Source organism: Ailuropoda melanoleuca, chromosome 11 (assembly GCF_002007445.2).
Source record: "Ailuropoda melanoleuca isolate Jingjing chromosome 11, ASM200744v2, whole genome shotgun sequence".
Taxonomy (NCBI): Eukaryota; Metazoa; Chordata; class Mammalia; order Carnivora; family Ursidae; genus Ailuropoda; species Ailuropoda melanoleuca.
In genome coordinates, this window is record NC_048228.1 from 11,676,494 (window position 1) to 11,694,255 (window position 17,762).

Sequence of the window (17,762 nt, forward strand, 5' to 3'; positions counted from 1 at the left end):
GACGCCTTAGGATGAAGACAATAAGGACAACCGAGCAGAAGAATGAAAAGAGCTGGGGTCTCAGTGACATCACAGGAGCCCCTGGATCAAGCCTCGCTTGAAGCCCACCCTGCCCATACACTTCTCAGGTATGAGAACTGTGGTAGGCTGAGAAATGGTCCCCTGAAAGATATCCACATCCTAATCCCTAGAACTTGTAAATGTTACCTTCCATGATAAACAAGGGAGGGAGGATAGATTTTTCAGGCAGGCTTTAAGTTAAGGACTATGAGATGAAGAGATTATCTGGGCGGACCCCAATTGCAACCCCACGTATCCTTATACTTGGGAGGCAGAGGAAATGCTGACACAGACACACAGAGAAGCAGGCAATGTGACCACGGAGGCAGAGACTGAGTGGCGTGGCCACCAGCCTAGGAAAGCCAGCAGCCACCAGAGCTGGGAGACGCAAGGAACAGTTCTCCCCTGGAACACATCCCCGAAACAGGACAGAGCACGGCCCTGCCGACGCCTGGATTTTGGCCCAATGATACTGACTTTAGAGTTCTGACCTCCAGAACACGGAGTACACTTCTATTGGTTTAAGTCACCTCGTCTGTGGTCATTTGCTACAGCAGCTGCAAGAAACACACACAAGAGCCAATGATGCCTCTTCGCTCTCTGAGCCTCGTTGAATCTGATGTTCTGTCAATTGCAGCCCGAAGCAGTGTCATTCATCCCCAGCCCTGCTGTCCCCTCCTCCGGTTCGGAGGTGAACTCTCCCCACTGGGAGGCAGCTAGAGAGTCTCCTAATCTTTCGTTGGGGGAAGTAGGGCTGGGGTGGGGGCAGCGTCAGACAGCTCGCAGACTCCAAGCAAAGGCATCATGGGAGTTTATTTACAGAAAACTCACAGCCCCCATGCCCATGCAGGCTCAGGCCAGAAGACCCCAGATATATCTATATATCTATATATATATATATATATATAGGTCCCAGCACCCATCAGCACCAGAGCTGTCCCCAGCCGGGTCCCTGCCAGAGGGACCAAGAGTCAGGCAACGTGAAGGGAGCGGGCCCCAGTCCTTGCCAGATATCACAGGTCACCTGTGCAGTCCCTGTGCCAGAGGAAGAAACTGGTGTCAGCCCTGAAGTGTGGACTTGGAGGAGTGTGAGGCCAGGCTGTACTCTGGACGCCAGGAACAACGGCGGTGGCCTGGGGCATGAGACACCGTAGGTCCCTCCAGACCTGTCCAGGAGGTGGGCACGGAGCTGGTGTCCCAGACCATGGCTGCCCATCATGCGGGGGGCTCCCCCAGTTTGCTGGTGGCACTTGTGATCCGCTTATTCTCCCGGAGGTTTCGAAGGCGGGCACTGAGGCTGCTGATCTCTTCCACGTAGGCCTGGGGCACCCACCCCTTTTCACCATCTGCCAGGCGGACCCCCTCCAGCCAGCCTAGGGGCACGGGCCAGGAGCAGCATCAGTGCCATCAAAGGGACACCAGGGCCAGATCTGCCAGGGAATGCCTAGGCCCCGATGCAAGCCTTGTCTGCACCCCTGGGGCAGAGGTGACATCATCCCAGCATCCCAGTTCCAGGAAGGACCCTGCCTCTGGCAGTCTTGTAGATGAATTTCTGACCTGTTTTTCCTGACATCCTCTAAGAAGGGTATTTCCCATTCTTCCCCATCAGTCACTCTGAATCCTCCAGCTTTATAAGCAGGAAGTTCCTCCTCTTGTCTAACTTGATTCCTGCATGCTGTGGTTGATCAACACTTGCATAACCTTTCCCTGTGATATCTTAGCCATCTAGCTACCTCCTGCCCACCCAGGTCCCATTAGGGAGGCCTTCCCAGGAGGCCCCTCTCACCATCACTGGTTTGGGTCCTCACAGCCAGGATGTCAGTCTTCTCCAGAGTCAGCTCGTCCGGCTGCAGAGCCTTGTATGTCCTGACACACTGAACCTGGGGGCGGTCTGACAGCCCAAGGGAGAGTGAGGGAGTCCCCAGGGGAGGATGATTGGGGGTGGGGAGGGGTAGGAGGAGGAAGGAAAGGGGTAGGAGGGTGGCTGATGCTGCTTCATATTCTCTGCGTGTCCCTCTGCCCACCCTGGCCACTCTCCTCTCTTACCCTAAACACAAGCCCTTGGTGAATCCAGTCCCTCCCAGCTTGGGTTATTTCCCAGGGCTCTCACCTCCCCAGCTCAGTCTAACACCTTGATGCTGATCTCTAGGACAGTGTCCAACTGCTCCCAGGCACCCCCACAAAAGAGTAATGGCCCCTTCATATGCCCCTGTTACTATTCCAGGGCTCCCGCTAATCCATCCTTCTCAACGGGGATTCAAGTTATATCACCCCCCCCCCGTTATAACCCTCCGGGGCTTCCCACTCCCCTGAATAAAATCCAAAGTCTTCCCCATAGCCTACAAAGCCCTGCACGGTCTGGCATTGCCTCCTTGCTAGCCTCCCCTCTTCCCCTCTTCCTCCTCTCCCTCCTGCCCCTTGCTCATGAAGCTCAGCAACACTGGCTGCCCTGCTGTTCCCCCAACATTCTGAGCTCCTTCTTGCCTCAGGGCCTTTGCACTGTCTGTCCTCCCTCCAGGAGTACTTCCCCCCAGATCTTTTCATGGCACCCCTCTTTATCCTTCAGGGGCCTTCCCTGACCACCTCTCTGGAGTGAGAAGCTCACCCCACAGCCCAAACAGGACTCTTAGCCCAAGCCAGAGAACCTGCTTCAATCTAGGCCCTAGGCTCTTTCTTTTCTTTTTTTTTTTTTTTTTAAAGATTTTATTTATTTATTTGACAGAGATAGAGACAGCCAGCGAGAGAGGGAACACAAGCAGGGGGAGTGGGAGAGGAAGAATCAGGCTCATAGCGGAGGAGCCTGATGTGGGGCTCGATCCCAGAACGCTGGGATCATGCCCTGAGCCGAAGGCAGACGTTTAACCGCTGTGCCACCCAGGCGCCCCCCTAGGCTCTTTCTATCACAGTAGGCAGGGTGGCAGTACTGGGAAAACCACAGACTTTGGGGCCAGACCTGGCTTGAATCCCAGCTCTGCTCCTCACTGGCCGTCTGACCTTGGGCAAGTTACTTAACATTTCTGAGCCTGTTTTCTCAGATATGAAAAAATGAGTCAACCTAGCAGGGTTATCATGAGGATTAAGTAAACTAAATGCACATAAAAGCCCCTAACACCAGGCCTGATTCTTGGCAAGTATGGGTAGAAACAAGTTTCCTTCCTTTCCCTTTGCTAGCTCAGCCCTAACTCCCCTGCTCAGACCCCTTCAATAGCAGCCTGGTGTCCACTATGTCAGGGCCCCTCTCTGACTGGCCAGCACTCTGGCTTACCGGCCTCACTCACACTCCAGAGAGGAGCCTCTCTATCAACAGAGCTGATCCCCCGCCCCCGGCCACTTTGGTTCCTGCCCTCTTTGCAACTGAGGCAAAGGCAGAGTCAGACCTGGGCTCCAGTCCCAGCTCTGTCGCTTACTAGATGGGTGAACTTGGACAAGTCACTTTAACCTCTCTGAACCTCTGTTTTCTAACTTGTAGAATGGATTTCTGTGGGGTTGAAATGGGAGGATACAAAAGGCTTTGCCATCAGGTGCCCGTGAGCACACAGTGGCGGGGGGGGGCTGGCCTGGCCTGTGTAAATACTGCCCCTCTTTCAAGGATCTGCACAGCAGCCCCTACTGGCCCAGGCCGGCTGATCTCTCTCCCCCGCTGGCCCGCGACATGGCACCAGGATGGGAGGAGAAGGGAAGAGGAAAGAGGGACCCAGCCCCAGGGGATGTGGGCCTCAAGGCAGGGTGGGGGGAGGCAGGCTGCTACCTTGGCCCTCGCTGAAGACCTCCTTGTCCTCCTGGGAGCTGGAGGGGCACAGGGCTGAGATCCACCGCTGTTTCTCACTTCTAGGGAGGGGGAGGCTGAGTTGTCACAATGCGCAAAGTGCAGTCTCCCAGGGCCAGAGTGGTGAGACTGGGCTGGGAGAATTGGGCATGATGTCCAGACTCAGGACCCACCCCAGGGCCTCACCCCACAGCCCTGTCTGTCCTCAAGCCGGGGCCCCGCCCCACTCTGAGCACAAGAACAGAGCAGGCCCAGAATCCGTGGGATGCCAGCTCCGCCCAAGGCCTGTCTTATGCCACCGTCTGGCAGCCAGACTTGCAAGGCCTTGTGCCTACCCGGGGGTCCTCCCTCACCAACACCCAAGCACACTCACTCTGTCCGGGCCCTCAGCAGGAACTGGTGCTTCGCGTGCGGCCCGTGGAGGAGCTGAAGCAGGAACACGTGGCCAGGGATGCCTTGGAGCTTCAGGCTTAGATCCTTGACCTGGAGCTCGGCCATCCTGGCATGGACAAACACGGCAAACTTCCCCAGCCTGCAGGACCAGGGGAGGGGAGGTCAGCCTGGCTCAGCCTCAGGACAGGGGGATTCCGATCAGAAGAAGGGGGTGGCTGCCCCTCAGTCTCCCCCTCAGGGAAACTTGGCTGCGGAAGGGCGTCACCTCCCTAACAGCCAGCAGAGTCCCCACAAGGAATGGGGAGTGCCATTCCCAATGACTCCCTGATAGCAGTGGAAGGTGACAAAAACTAGTCCCTGCCCCCAGGCATGCTTTCAAGTTCTCTCTTTTTTTTTTTTTTAAAGATTTTATTTATTTATTCGACAGAGATAGAGACAGCCAGCGAGAGAGGGAACACAAGCAGGGGGAGTGGGAGAGGAAGAAGCAGGCTCATAGCAGAAGAGCCTGATGTGGGGCTCGATCCCATAACGCCGGGATCACACCCTGAGCCAAAGGCAGACGCTTTAACCGCTGTGCCACCCAGGCGCCCCTCAAGTTCTCTCTGAACTGCTCCCCACCGAGTCCCTGTTCCAAAGAGCCAGTGGGGAGCCCCTCAGATGAGCCCCCTGGGCTGCTTAGTGTCGTCTGACTGGTATAGTAGCAAAACTCTGTCTCTCGCTTGCCATTCTGTCCCAGGGCTTGACACTGCCTGGCCCATCATTTGGGTTCAATAAACACTTGCGGGAAGGATGGGTGGGGGAGTAGGTCAAGGAGGTCCCCCAGATTCCTTCTTCTCCACTTGTCTCAACAGAAGTCAGTATCTTCCACTCCAAACCAGACGCCTTCACTGTTCCCCATTCCGGGGAAAGACTCCATCAAGTGGCCCAGGTGGAAACGCAGCCATCATTCCAGCCTCTTCCCTCCCTCTCCCCGCACATCCCACCAGCAGCTCCATGCTCCTAACTCCCTATTGTCCCTGGAATCCACTTCCCACAGGCCCCCCACCACTTTTGGGGCATCTACTCTCACCTGGGCAATGGTAATAGTTTCTGGTCTCTCCCCTTCCAGTCCATCCTCCAAACTGGCCAGGAGTAAAATGTCACTCGTCTGCTTAACTCTGCCTGCTCCCCATGGCCCTTGGAAAGCCCACCCTCTGTACTATGACTTGCAACAACCCAACCTCCTTCTCTTCCCCTTCCCCTCTACAAATCCAGCCACATTAGGCTTCATCATGCCCCAAACACACTCTGCTGTTACACCTTACTGTGACTTTTCTATATCCTCCCAAACTCCTTCTCTAGCTGGAAAACTCCTATGTATCCTTCAAAACCCAGCTCAAATGTCCCTTCTCCTTGAAGCTTTCCTGATTCTCACCCCATACCAGGGGGATGCTACAGGAGTTCACCTTTCCCCTCAAAACCCTGACCAGGTGGTGATCAGGATATATCTTCACTGTCCTGAGAGCTCCTGTCGGCAGAAATGTCCCTGGCACCCGTCAAGGCCCAGAAGAGAACAGGGGTTCAGTGACACTTTAGTGAATGAATGAATGAACCAGGAATGAACCCTTCCCATAGTCGAAGAAGTCCTTTCTTCATCACATCCAGCCTTAAGGCTTACCTCACTCAGAAAGACCTCTCCTTCATCCCAAACTGAAAATAATCACAGCTAATACCGCTTGAATGTTCATGCGTGACAGGCACTGTGCTAAGCTCCTTCCACGTATTATTATCACCCTGAGTCTCCGTACACGGTAGTCTCTATACTACAGATGGGAGATAAGTAACATCATGGTTAAGAGCCTGGGATCGGACATCAGACAGACCTGGCCTCCTGGCTCCTGCACTTACTAGTTCCAGGATCTTGAGACTAACAAGGGAGCCTGCTTTCCAGGGAGATGATGAGAGGATTAAAGAGAATACCGCAGGCAGCGCGCCCCGCACAGCACAGGCGCTCAGTAACTGCTGGCCATCATCATGATGAGTCTGGGTGGAGCTGGGGCTCCAGGACTGGGCTCTTCATCTCTGCTCTACTTGGGGCTTAAGCTCAGAGCTGCATCGAGCCCTCGGAGGACACTCTGCCCTTGGTTCTCCTGTCTGGAAAACTGCCCTTGCCTCACCTCTCTGCCTTTTCTGGGGGAGCCTCCGAGGCTCAGGGTGCCCCAGCAGCACAGACAGGGGCTCCCAGGCCCCGTGATGGACACTTTGTGAGCGTCATGATGGGGAAGAAGGGACCTGGCTCCAATCTACTTCCGCCACCCTGCCCAGACTCACTCCTTCCGCCGGGACAGCAGCAAGCAGTCATTGAAGAGGTGCAGGTAGACGGCCTTGCTGGACAGCTTCAGCTTGGCAGGGGGCGCTGCGGGCAGTGGGGCCAGCTCCACCAGTTCCCCGTGCCGAACCAGCCAGCGGGCCTGAGAGATCAGTGGGAAGATCTGGAAGGATGGAGGAGGCAAGGGGGAGGGCAGGTCAGGCCCCGGACAGCAGGGCAGAAAGCACAGAACGGGGAGGGGTGGGGGAGGCGAGTGAGGAACTGGCCGTCCGGGAAGGAGGAAACAAGAGCTGCCCCTTTGCGGACCCCATCCTGCCAGCTGCAGGCATTCACCTTGCCCTCAAAGTGGATCTTCTTGCTCAGGTGGATAAGCTCCTCTGTCCTCTTCATGGACTGCACGCTGGCATTGCACTCCTGCACCAGCTAGGGAGGCCGTGGGAGAGTCACCTGCGCCCCCCACCCCCACCCCGGCTCCCAGAGCCTAGCCTCAGGCTCCCATCTGGAGACCAGAGGCTCTGATGGCTGGGGCTCATTTAGAGATATACCGGGGATCTAGCGGGGTGGGGGGAGCTGAGCGCACCTCCTTGAGTGCATTGAAGGCTTTGGTGGCCATGTCTTCGTCTTCAGAGCCCTGTGCTGTCCGCTTCAGGATGTTCTGGAGGGTGGGGTCGGTGCAGTGAGGCAGGCCGGGACCTCCACCCATAACCCTGCACACCCGTGGTTACCCAGGAGGGGCTGTGGAAGGCACAGCACCATCATGCCCCACCCCCACCCGCACAGCCCTCACTGTAGCCTGGTGCCCTCCAGGTACCTCCACCAGCATCTTGAGGCGGGTGATCCTCTGGAATGGCAAGATAAGGAAGGAGGTGAGGGGCAGACGTTGGCACACGGGAGACTCCTCCAGGCGAGCCAGGATGCCAGGGAACTTGGGGTTCTCCAGGCTGGAGGATGGGAAGGGGCCCTGGGTCACAGATGGGCTCATGGAGACTATGAACTGCCAGGACGCATGACCCCAGCCACCCTCGTGGTTTTTCAGGTGCCTTCTCCGCACGTCCTTCCTGCCCCTTGGCGTTGGGTCTAACCTGATCCTGGTCAGACAGCCCTGTTCAGGAACCACTCCCCTCCTAGGTCACCCCTCCTCGCCCAGTCCTCCATACCCACTCCCTCCTAAGACTCCCTTCATCCTCCCACCCCCCCTTCAGAGCCTCAGCCCTACAGCAGGCGCTGGTAGGTGCGCTCCTGGTACGCCTGGTTGGTGACGTAGGGCAGGTACACTCGGCGGAAGGCTGGACAGTGGTGCAACACAATGTCACACACGCTGAAACGCAGGACATCTGCCTCTAGCCGCTGCTCCAGGTCCTGCAGGAACCTGAGGGGTCCGTGAGGGGTCGAGGTCAGGGCCGAGGAGAGACCCCAGACCCGGAGCCCAGCCAATCACAGGCTTTCTCCTGGCACCTCCCCCCACACTCGACCAGACTACTCCCTCACCTCTCGCTGGTGCTCTTGACCTCGGGCAGTTTGGAAAACAGCCACTGCTTGTCCTGCACGCCCAGACATTCGCTCAGCTCAGCAGATCCTAAGAAGTGGCCCACGGCCACCGACAGGCTGTGGATGTATGAGGCCTCGGACGTGATCAGCTCAAACTTGGCCTGAGTGAGGGTGGAGGCGGGGTTGAAAGGGCGGGACCAGCCCACCCCGGACACTGTGGCATCACTTACCGCCCGACCTCCCGACCCCGCCATGCCTTTTCCCCTCCCCCTGCTGTCCAAGCCCTGGACACCACCTCCTTAGACGCCCCACCTCCGATGACCTGGTGCCTGGCGCGTGAAGGGGACCGCCTCCTGCCGCGCGCAATTGTTCAAACTCAACTGAAGACCTTGACTGAGCCCCTAGCTCCACCCATCAGGCCTGCCCCTCGAGCGGGGAGCGCTTCATTTAGCCCCGCCCCCGCGCCAAGCCCCGCTCAGTCCTTCTCCCACCAGGCGTTTTCTCTCCAGAGGTCCTTGCTTTCACCGCCCCCCCGGGCTGGCCCAGCCTGACTCCGCCCCTCTGCTGGCCCTGTTGCCCCCGCCCCTGGCCCCACCCCTCGGTCCCGCCGCGGCTCTCGCCTTCTGCTGCACTGCTCCCGTCCCCGCTAGCAGCCGGTCCCACTTTATCAGGTCCTTGCACCCACCTTTCGCATAGACGGCCCCGCCGGCCCCGCCCTCCTGTGGCCCCGCTTTCCCCGCTGGGTCCCACGCCCACCTCCAGCGGTGTGCAGTCCCGCTAGCCCGGTAACCCAGGGCCCGGGGCCCCGCTCAGTCGGGGGACCCCATCTTCCTGGCCCCGCCCCATCTGCGGCCCCGCCCCGCCGGCTCCCGGCGCCCACCTCCTGCAGTTTGCAGTCGCGCAGGCTCAGCGTGGCCAGGACGCCGCTGCCGCGCACGTCGGGGATGTCCTGCCACAGCGAGAAGGTGGAGCCTCGCGCCGAGCGCTGCGCCCGGAAGGAGCTGCTCGGGGAGAGGTTGGCGCGCGGCGGCCCGGGCCCCTCCTCCGCGCCCTCCGCCTCGTCCCCCGGGCCCTCCTCCTCGCGCTGCTGCCGCCGCAGTTCGCGGGCGCTGGCCACGTCGCTGTATTCCTGGTAGAGGACCGCTGGGCGGGGAGAGGGGCGGGGGAGGGCCGTGGGGCGCCCGCCTGCCGGGTCCGGCTCCTGCCCGGCTCCCTGAGAGTCCGCCTCCTTGGCGAGCCTTTCGGACGGTTCGGGGAGCGGGACACCGGGAACTCGTTCACTCACTCACTCACGCCTTCCAGAACACTGCTTGCGCCCCCACGGCGTGCTAGCCACTGTGCTTGCTACTGAGATTCAGGTCCTTCTCCCCCTCTCAACTCGCCAAACCCCCAGCCCCTTCCTCCCACGTACTGTTAAGGAGAAACCGTGACTGGCGCCGCTCGCTGGCGCTCCTGGAACCCAGAGCCAGCTCTTCCTGCGTGTCCAGCCTAGGAAAGGGACAGTGTCAGGGCCCTTCTTCGCCTGCACCCGCCCCCCTCGGACGGAGCGCGGAGTGGGAGATGGTACCTGGGCTCGGGCCATCCGCTATGGCCCCTGCTCGGGTCAACAGGGACTGGCATCGCCAAACCGTCCACCCTCATCTCGACGCTGCGCGACTCCCTTCCAGGTGCTTTTCCTGGAGAGAGCAAGAGCTGAGGGTGGGTGGCTCCAAGAATGGGTGCCACACTCCAGCTGCCCAGCACCCAGTCTCAGGTGTGGGCTGTGCCCCATGCTGCCTCTGGCTCCTGGCCTGCTCTTAGGGCCCAGGGGAGAAGCTGGTACCTTCCCGAGCTGCACCAGTGCCTGACCCTGGGGTCAGCACCCGGGCTGCTGAATTCCGCCCCAGGCGCAGGGAAGTGTGTAGACGGGTCATCAACTCAGAGGCTGAGAAGCGCCTCCGTTCAGGCCCCTCCAGGCCTACACGGGAGGGTCCAGACAGCTGCAGTGGCCTAGGCTCCTCGGTGCTCAGGGCCTGCTCTGCTGCCTGGCCAGGCTCCAGGAAGACAGTGTGGGCTTCAGGGCTGCCAGGGAGCTCTTCGCGCTGATATACCCGCATCTTACGCCCTAAAGGGAAGTGGGGTGAGAGCACAGGCTGGCATCCATTGGGGTTCTCTCCACTCCTCTCTGCTGCTACCCTGTGGCCCTGAGCATCTGAGGGAAAGGTCAATGTTTTTGCCAGAATCTGTCCCCCCACCCCGCCATCCAAAATGCAATCGACAAGAGGGGTAGTAGAGAGAGCACAGTGCCTGACTGCAGTGGGCAAAGGGCCACGGAGGCCAGGACAGCCACTCATTTGCTGTGCAACCTCCAACAAGTCACTTGTCATCCCTGAGCTCCAGTTCTCTTATCACTAAAATCTACCACTTGTCCTGCCTGTTTGGGGAACTCTGGGACTTAAGAGTCTTAAAAGAGCCACCCAACTTCTCCCCTATCTGCCCCACTGGGCCACCACCCCCTCACCCAGAGTGACTCACAGGCCGACTTCTTCTCTGAGCCGTGACTGGCCCGACGCTGTGGCTGTGGGTGCTGGGGACTCCAGGATCCCTCCAGAGCTGGGGGCTGGGCACTAGGACAGTGTGGCCAGCTGCCAGCCCTGCTGGGCCGCATCCCCCCACTGGTGGAGATCTCGGTGTCTGGGACTTCCGGGGATGGTGGCCATAGCAGCCCTTGGAGAGGAGCAGGGGTCCCCAGGGACCAGCGGCTGCCAGGAGCCCGAAGCCCCTCTGGGGCAACAGGGAAGAGATCCAGACACACAGGACTTGGGGGCTGCAGGGTGGGCAACTCTGCAAAGGACAGACTCTCCTGCTGGCACACAGCTATGGGGCGGCGGGCAGTGCCACGCGGCCCAGCCAGGTGGGACTGGAGGGTGGCAGGTGGCCCACAGTCCATTCCTCCTTTGCTCTGCCACCCACCTGTGCCTGCAGGGGAAAAGGCATGAAAGGCAGACACAGAAAAGCAGGGCTGACCAGCAAGCCACCTTTGCTTCGGAGGCCCGGACAAACGCTTGTGTACAAAAGTGCACACACATCTGTACAAGCACACTCACACACCTAATTGCTTAGTTACAGCTAATACTTATTTGGCACTTACTGAATGGCAGGCCAGGTGCTTTATCTATATTATTTCATGTAATCCTCAGAACCCTGAGTTGATGCTGTTTTTATCCCCATTTTATAGGTGAGGTAAGGTGAGGCACAGGTTATTTGGCATATGGGGGAGCCAGGACTCAAACCCAGGCAGTCTAGCTTCTGAGTCTGCGCTTTTAACCACCTCATGCATTTTCAACTCTCACTGACCTATGACCAGACACACAGATACATATGTTGTTGCACAATCCATGCACTTGCACGCGCATTCTCTTCCAAGTACACACAGGGACATACACATCTCATAGGTACACTCGGACACTTCACATTCACAGGCTCACGCATTCACACACTTTTCACACAACTGCATATATTCACAGACTCTCTCTCTCTCTCTCTCACACACACACACACACACACACACACACACACACTGACCCAGCAGATATTTATGTATCCTGTCAAGCTTTCTCACGCTCCTGTTCCATTCATACTCACACGCCGAGATACAGACACCAACACACTGGCCCAGAAGTCTTTGCCTGGTATTACCCAGCCTCCTCTCCATGCCCAGAGTTGCAGCCTTCAGTGCCGAGCGGTGCCCACACCCTGCCAAGCTGGCTGGGAGGGTCACAGGCTGGCAGGCAGGCCACTACCCAGATCAGGCTAGGCCCTCCCGGGGAAGGGCAGGGAGATGTCCCAGCTCCCAGCCTGGGGTGAGAGAGGGGTTCTTCCCTACCCTGCTGCCAGCCCCGGGATCGAGCCAGGCTGACCGGGTCCTCTCTGGGCAGGAAGTCATCCCCAAGGAGTCTGCCGGAGCCTCGGGACAGGCCTGATGATAGAGGGATCCGAGCCCCCACAGCCCTTCCCCCTGGCCCTCCACCGGCTGCCCTCCTGCAGCCCCTCACCTCTCCAGCCGAGGGCCGAGGGCCGAGGGCCGCTGCTGATCTTGTTCTGCTCCGGAGGGGGAAGCCCTCTCTCTGCCCAGCTGGCTGGGGGAGATCCCACCCAGACAAAGAGTTTGATTCATCAAACCCTGTGGTGAGGCAAGCGGTAGGGAGGGAGGGAGCAGGCAGCGGGCTGGGCGGGGGCCTACCCTAGCCTGGCCTCACTGTGGGCAGGCGGGGCAGCAAGGACCCCCCCGGAGGCCCCCTCTGGCCAGAGGAGCAGTGCCCAGCCTGGCAGGGCAAGGAGACCCAGGGGACAGAGATAGAGACCCAGAGATACAGAGACCCTTTACGGAGCATCTCAGAAGGGGACACCCCAAAACACTCAAACCCAGAAAACCACAGACACCGAGACATTCGGGGACCCAGAGATGCAGACAGAGAGACAGAAACACTGAAAATTTCACAGACCAGATACTCAGAGACAGATGCAAAGCCCAGAAAAACCCAGGGAGACAGATGGACAAACGTTTTGTGGCCCATGGGGTTGCCAGTCTAGTGAGGGAGCTAAAAATGAAAACAGTTACAATCCGGGTTGGCAGGAGAGCCAAGCCAGAGGAACCATCAGCACTGGGCTCAACTTGACCTGAGCATTCCAGGAAGGCTTCCTAGAGGAAGTAATGGCTAACTGTTCCGGCCGAAATACCCAGGGACCCAGTAAACATCGATAGGGAGAAAGTCTTGACCTGAGAGAAACAGTGACAGTGTCAGTGACCGTGGGATGAAGGAGGGACGGAGGAAAGGACCTAGTGGGGGACCACTCTATCTGCACGGCCACCCAGCTGCTCCCCTGCTCTCTTCAGTCCCTGCCTGGGCTGGGGTGGGGCTGCTCCTAAGAGACAGTTACTCTGCCAGGCTCTCCCCACAGGGACAACTTTAGCTTATACCTTAAACCTCTGTCCATCTGACCACGTCTCTGTTTGCTCATCTGATAAATAAGCTAGTCATACCAGCTCTAAAACACTAATATGACAGTGAATGACAGCACACGTAAAGCCCCTCGCACATAGTGGGAGCTTTGTAGCTGACAGTCACTCTCCTGAGTATTGTGATTAGTCTTTCTCTAGTCAGGCAGGTGGCTTGGGCCATCACATGAACAGGGAAACTGAGTCGGTGAGGCTGAGACCCACCCTTCATTGTAGGAGCATGTGGAAGGAGACTCGGGACCGCTGCCTGCCAGAGAGGTCTCTTTCTCTCCAGGGATCTGAAGTCCTCAACACAGAAGTCCCACTTCTGTGGGGACCCATGTGCAAGAATACCCACATGCCTCTGCGCCCTTGTATTCTGGGAGATCCTCTCTACTTGGATTCGGGAAGCCCCTGGAAGGCGGGGAGCACACCCCCCACACCCTCCTGCGTTACAAGGATAAATGAGCAAAACCATGGAAGCCTTGGGGCAGGAGCACCCCCTATTAAAGGCTTAGAGGAGAAGCCTGGGTGAATGCCAGGGGAAGGTGGTAGGTTTTCAGTAGAGAGGAGGCTGGAGGCAGGTCCCTAGGGGGAAAGGCAGGGGTGAGTCAACCTCCACCTCTGTCCAGACTAAAAGGCAATGGAAATGACCCATCTAGCTGGGATACCAGCCCTGTGGCCTTCCAGAGATGTGGCCCACTCAACCTCAGTGCTCAGGACCAAGGAGGGGTTGAGCTGTGTTCGAATTGTGTGCAGCTCATCTCTGCTAGGAAGAAAAAAGGAAAAAGCCTCAGGAAGAGAGCTGGCCCCAAGTAGCAGGGTCATTCCCTGCCCCAGACATGATGACCGGATACTCTAGTGCCAAGGGTCATTCTGGAACCCGTAGGGGAAAACCCCTGCTAAGGCTTAAGCCCAGTGTTGGCATTCCCAGCTGTGTGGCCCTAGGTGAGTCATAGCCTGTTCCTGGGCCTCAGTGTCCCCATCTGTAAAGTAGCATGGAAGGTCTCTCCCAGGGGCGCCTGGGTGGCACAGTGTTTGGGCGTCTGCCTTCGGCTCAGGGCGTGATCCCGGCGTTGTGGGATCGAGCCCCACATCAGGCTCCTCTGCTATGAGCCTGCTTCTTCCTCTCCCACTCCCCCCTGCTTGTGTTCCCTCTCTCACTGGCTGTCTCTATCTCTGTTGAATAAATAAATAAAATCTTTAAAAAAAAAAAAAAAAAAAAAAAAAAAGGAAGGTCTCTCCTGGCTGCCCCCTCTAGGAAACTCGTGTCATCATGAGTGTCTCTGCGGGCAGAGAAGGACAGGCAGGGGCCAAGGAGGGCCCTATCCAGTGGGCACTGCTAATCACACAGACAACGGGCCCACTTGGCAAGGCTGGCAGAGAGGGTCTCTGGATACTGCTATGGTTCAGGGAGACCACCTCTGGCTTCCTGCGCCCAGGATTTCCCTGCCCCCTCCCTGGTTCTCCTTGCCCCAGTGCCCAGAGAAGTAGGGCCCTGCCATAGCCCCTGTGCCCCTTCAGGGACAAAGCCGAGTGGAAGGTCATGGCTGGAAAGGGGATCCAGGCCAAACAGGCGGTGGAGCCCCAGGAGGCCATAAGCGGGTGGGAGCCAGGATCAGAGGCCAGGCAGGCAGCACAAAGGACTCACTCTGGGAAGACTGGCGGGAGGAGGATGGGACTGCTGGCAGCAGGGTGGGGCCCTACCTCAGCCAGGGACCTCCGTCCAGCCTCCGACACGGTCCAGGGCTCCAGACCACCTGGGGGCTCTGGGGTTGCAGCCGGGTCCTCAGGGGGCGATGTCAGCATGGCCCCTGAGCCAGGCAGTGCACGATCCTGGGTATTGTGTGGGGCAGGGAGGGGGGAGGCGAAGGCGGAGGGAACCTTGCAGGCGGGCAGGCGGCTGTCTCAACGTGCCTGCTCCCCGCCCCCCTTCCCCAGAACCGGTTTGGCCAGTCTGGGGTATAAGAGGGGGGCTGGAACAATGGGAGTCCTATACCCAGGAGAGGCTCTGAAGGACCCCAGACCGATGTCCTAAAGATGGGGGAAGCACTGCTTTTCTGCCCAAGAAACAGGTCACCCCTCTTCTGAAGCTTCCCAAATGTAAGATGTGCTGGGGGAGGAGAGGCTTCACAGAGAACCTCCCAAGCCCTGGACTCCTCAGGGACCCTGAGAACTCTGCAGTTTGCCCGCCCTCTCTGAGCTGGCCACAGCACCTATAAATAGGAACTCTCATCTCTATGGCGGAGGGACGGAAATCATGAAAGGTGGTGATGTGGACTGTCCGGGACCATCCTGGCCAACCCTCCAGCATCACTGCTCTCATGAATGACCCACACTCCCCTGCTGCCTGGAATGACCCACCTCGCCATTTCCAATGGCCTCCTCTACCAGGAAGCCTTCCCAGACTCTAGTCTGCACCGAAAGAGCCCTCAATAAACCAATAGCCCAAACAGAACTAGCCTCCAGAAAGGAGGCTGCTGCAACCACGTGTTCTTCCCAAGCCCGTGAAAGGGAAAGCCGTTCTCTTCCTCATACTACCTGCCATTTATTTAAGCACTCGGTAATTGCTAGACACTCAGTGTTAATATCAGTATGTACGCAAATACCGATACTCATGTCGCTAATAACTTATTGTCCACGGTGTGTCAGGCACTGTTCTGAGCACTTCACATCTGTTTACAGGTTTCCCCCACTACCCAACAGTAGAGCATTCCTACAAAAGCTTTCCTAAGGGGCGCCTGGGTGGCACAGCGGTTAAGCGTCTGCCTTCCGCTCAGGGCGTGATCCCGGCATTATGGGATCGAGCCCCACATCAGGCTCCTCTGCTATGAGCCTGCTTCTTCCTCTCCCACTTCCCCTGCTTGTGTTCCCTCTATCGCTGGCTGTCCCTATCTCTGTCGAATAAATAAATAAAATCTTAAAAAAAAAAAAAAACAAAGAAGCAATTACCACTAATGTATATGGAAAAATGTTTTTAGCATTTCCATACCCCAAAAATCCCCTCTCTTAGGCTTTCTGATACTTAAGGACACAACTTGCTAACAGATACACAAAATAAATCGAGATAAAGCACAGATGCCCCCGGACACAGTTCAGAGCTCTGGTGGCTTGATACTGAGATGCTGAGTGCCGCGCCAAGGAAAAGCTTGGTGGGGCAGGCTCTCTGCTTAGGGCGTGTGCTGCCTCTCTAAGGGATCACTGCAAAACAAATGTTGAATGCTATTTTCCCTTTTTCACCTTTTTCGTTAAAGCAAACATTTTCTTTGGATTTCTTCCGGTTAGTGAAAACAGGTACTAATAGAGGTCTTTGGTGAAAGCCAAGTGGTGTAACGCAAACTTCTGAAAAGCGGGGGACACTGTATTCATTCGATCTTCACCATGACCCTATTACTGCTCCCACTTACCAGATGAGGACATGAGGCTTATACATGTTAAATCAGGGGATTATCCTATTCAATCTCTCATCAGCTCTATGAAGTCTCTATTTCATAGATATGAAACTGAGATCCAAGGTATTAAATCACTTACCCAAGGTCATACAGCTAATGGGTGTCAGAACTAATATTCAAAGCCAGGTCTCTGACTCAACCACCAACCTCTGTCCTTAACCACTGCCCAGGACCATGTCACCAGGCTTTTGGGAGGATCTAGTGAAAAGTGTGTAAAAGTCTGTCGGGAGGTGTCTCAGCTCTCCTGACTAAACCCTTTTACTATTATTCATACACTGCAGGCCTCCATGAGCATATGGGACAGGTGTCCAGGGCCCAGGTCCCAGTGAACTCTCCCCCACCCGCTGGTGACCATTCAGTACTGAGTGATTGGGGTCCCTTCACTCCCTTGGTCTCCAGAGCATCCCTGCATAATGAAGAGACACTGCACAGTGTGTGTGGAAACCAGGTGTCCGTGGACAAGTGGCACACTGGGGGGCAGAGAGAGGTTTATTGCCAGCACTGCACATAGAACAGGAGACGGGGACAGAGAGAGGGAGGCAATGCAGGACTGGCGGTCTTCAGAGAGCTCTAATCCTCTCATCCCAGTTCCGAGGCTGACCTTGGGGCCGCTGGCCAAGGTACTGCCCAGACCCCCAGCCAAAGGCAGAGGACCCCAAATGGAAGGAAGCATCTGGGGAACCTAGGGTTCTTGAAGGGCAGTCCCGCATCACTCGCCCCTGGTCCTGGGCTCTGGGGACAGAGCCCCTGCTGCAAAAGACAGAAAGCATGGCTTGGTCAGGCTGAATAGGTTGGCCCATGAGAGCAGAGGGGACTCCAGTGGGGATAATGTCATAGAGGGGGCGGGGCGTGGGCGGAGTTTGGTGAAGGGCGGGGCCAGGCGGAGAGGGAAGTGGGCCGATTCTCCCTCTGGATGAGGCCAAACCAGAGGGCGGGGCAAGAGAGAGCCGAGCGAAGGCCTGGGGGCGGGCCGTGGGGCGTGGTCAGGGGAGGGGCCCGGGTCCTTCAGCCTCGCGGACCTAAAGCCGTGCCTCCCGGTTGTCCGCAGGCTCCTGCACAGCCAGATAGGGCTCGCGCTTTATTTTGGTAACCAGGGCTGCTGGAACGTCAGGCACGAGCCAGGCGAGGAGGCGCACGAAGAGCACCACGTGCTGGGGGCAAGGGGGAGCCAAAGAGAGAATGAGTCCCTTAGCTACCTTAATTTATGGAGCGCTTACTAAGTGCAAGGCACCCTTCTGAGGTTTCCCGGGTTAACTCACTTAATCCTCGCAACACTAGCAGGTGAGTACAATTACTACTCCTGTTTTACAGGTGAAG

At 57.5% G+C, this 17,762-nt stretch overlaps 1 protein-coding gene across 2 annotated transcripts; it reads right to left on the reverse strand.

Annotated features, from left to right (window-relative positions):
• Window positions 1–641: 641 nt before the first annotated feature.
• Window positions 642–14,884, reverse strand: ARHGEF19 (Rho guanine nucleotide exchange factor 19). Of its 2 annotated transcripts, XM_034671458.1 has the most exons (16): window positions 14,701–14,884; window positions 10,530–10,973; window positions 9,838–10,119; window positions 9,583–9,691; window positions 9,427–9,503; window positions 8,896–9,158; window positions 8,016–8,176; window positions 7,744–7,896; window positions 7,339–7,468; window positions 7,108–7,182; window positions 6,861–6,950; window positions 6,530–6,690; window positions 4,200–4,358; window positions 3,809–3,888; window positions 1,847–1,951; window positions 642–1,433 (listed from the first exon to the last, which is right to left on the reverse strand). In XM_034671458.1, the coding sequence occupies exons 2-16, from the start codon at window positions 10,942–10,944 to the stop codon at window positions 1,276–1,278; spliced, it is 2,418 nt and encodes an 805-aa protein (XP_034527349.1). In that variant the 5' UTR covers window positions 10,945–10,973; window positions 14,701–14,884; the 3' UTR covers window positions 642–1,275. The 2 variants fall into 2 exon arrangements, with proteins under 2 accessions (XP_034527349.1, XP_034527350.1); XM_034671459.1 differs by lacking the exons at window positions 642–1,433; window positions 1,847–1,951; window positions 14,701–14,884 and having other exon boundaries at window positions 3,847–3,960; window positions 10,530–14,013.
• Between the last annotated feature and the right edge of the window lie 2,878 nt (window positions 14,885–17,762).

What these genes read in the sequence shown, in the direction of transcription:
- ARHGEF19 (XM_034671458.1), bottom strand. Translation starts at nt 10,944, where the DNA reads ATGGACTGTGGGCCACCTGCCACCCTCCAGTCCCACCTGGCTGGGCCG. An exon ending in CACTGGTGCAGCTCGGGAAG is followed by an intron (nt 9,692 to 9,837) that starts GTACCAGCTTCT and finishes TGCTCTCTCCAG; the next exon opens with GAAAAGCACCTGGAAGGGAG. An exon ending in CTGCTGTCCCGGCGGAAGGA is followed by an intron (nt 4,359 to 6,529) that starts GTGAGTCTGGGC and finishes CTGGTCCTGCAG; the next exon opens with GCTGGGGAAGTTTGCCGTGT.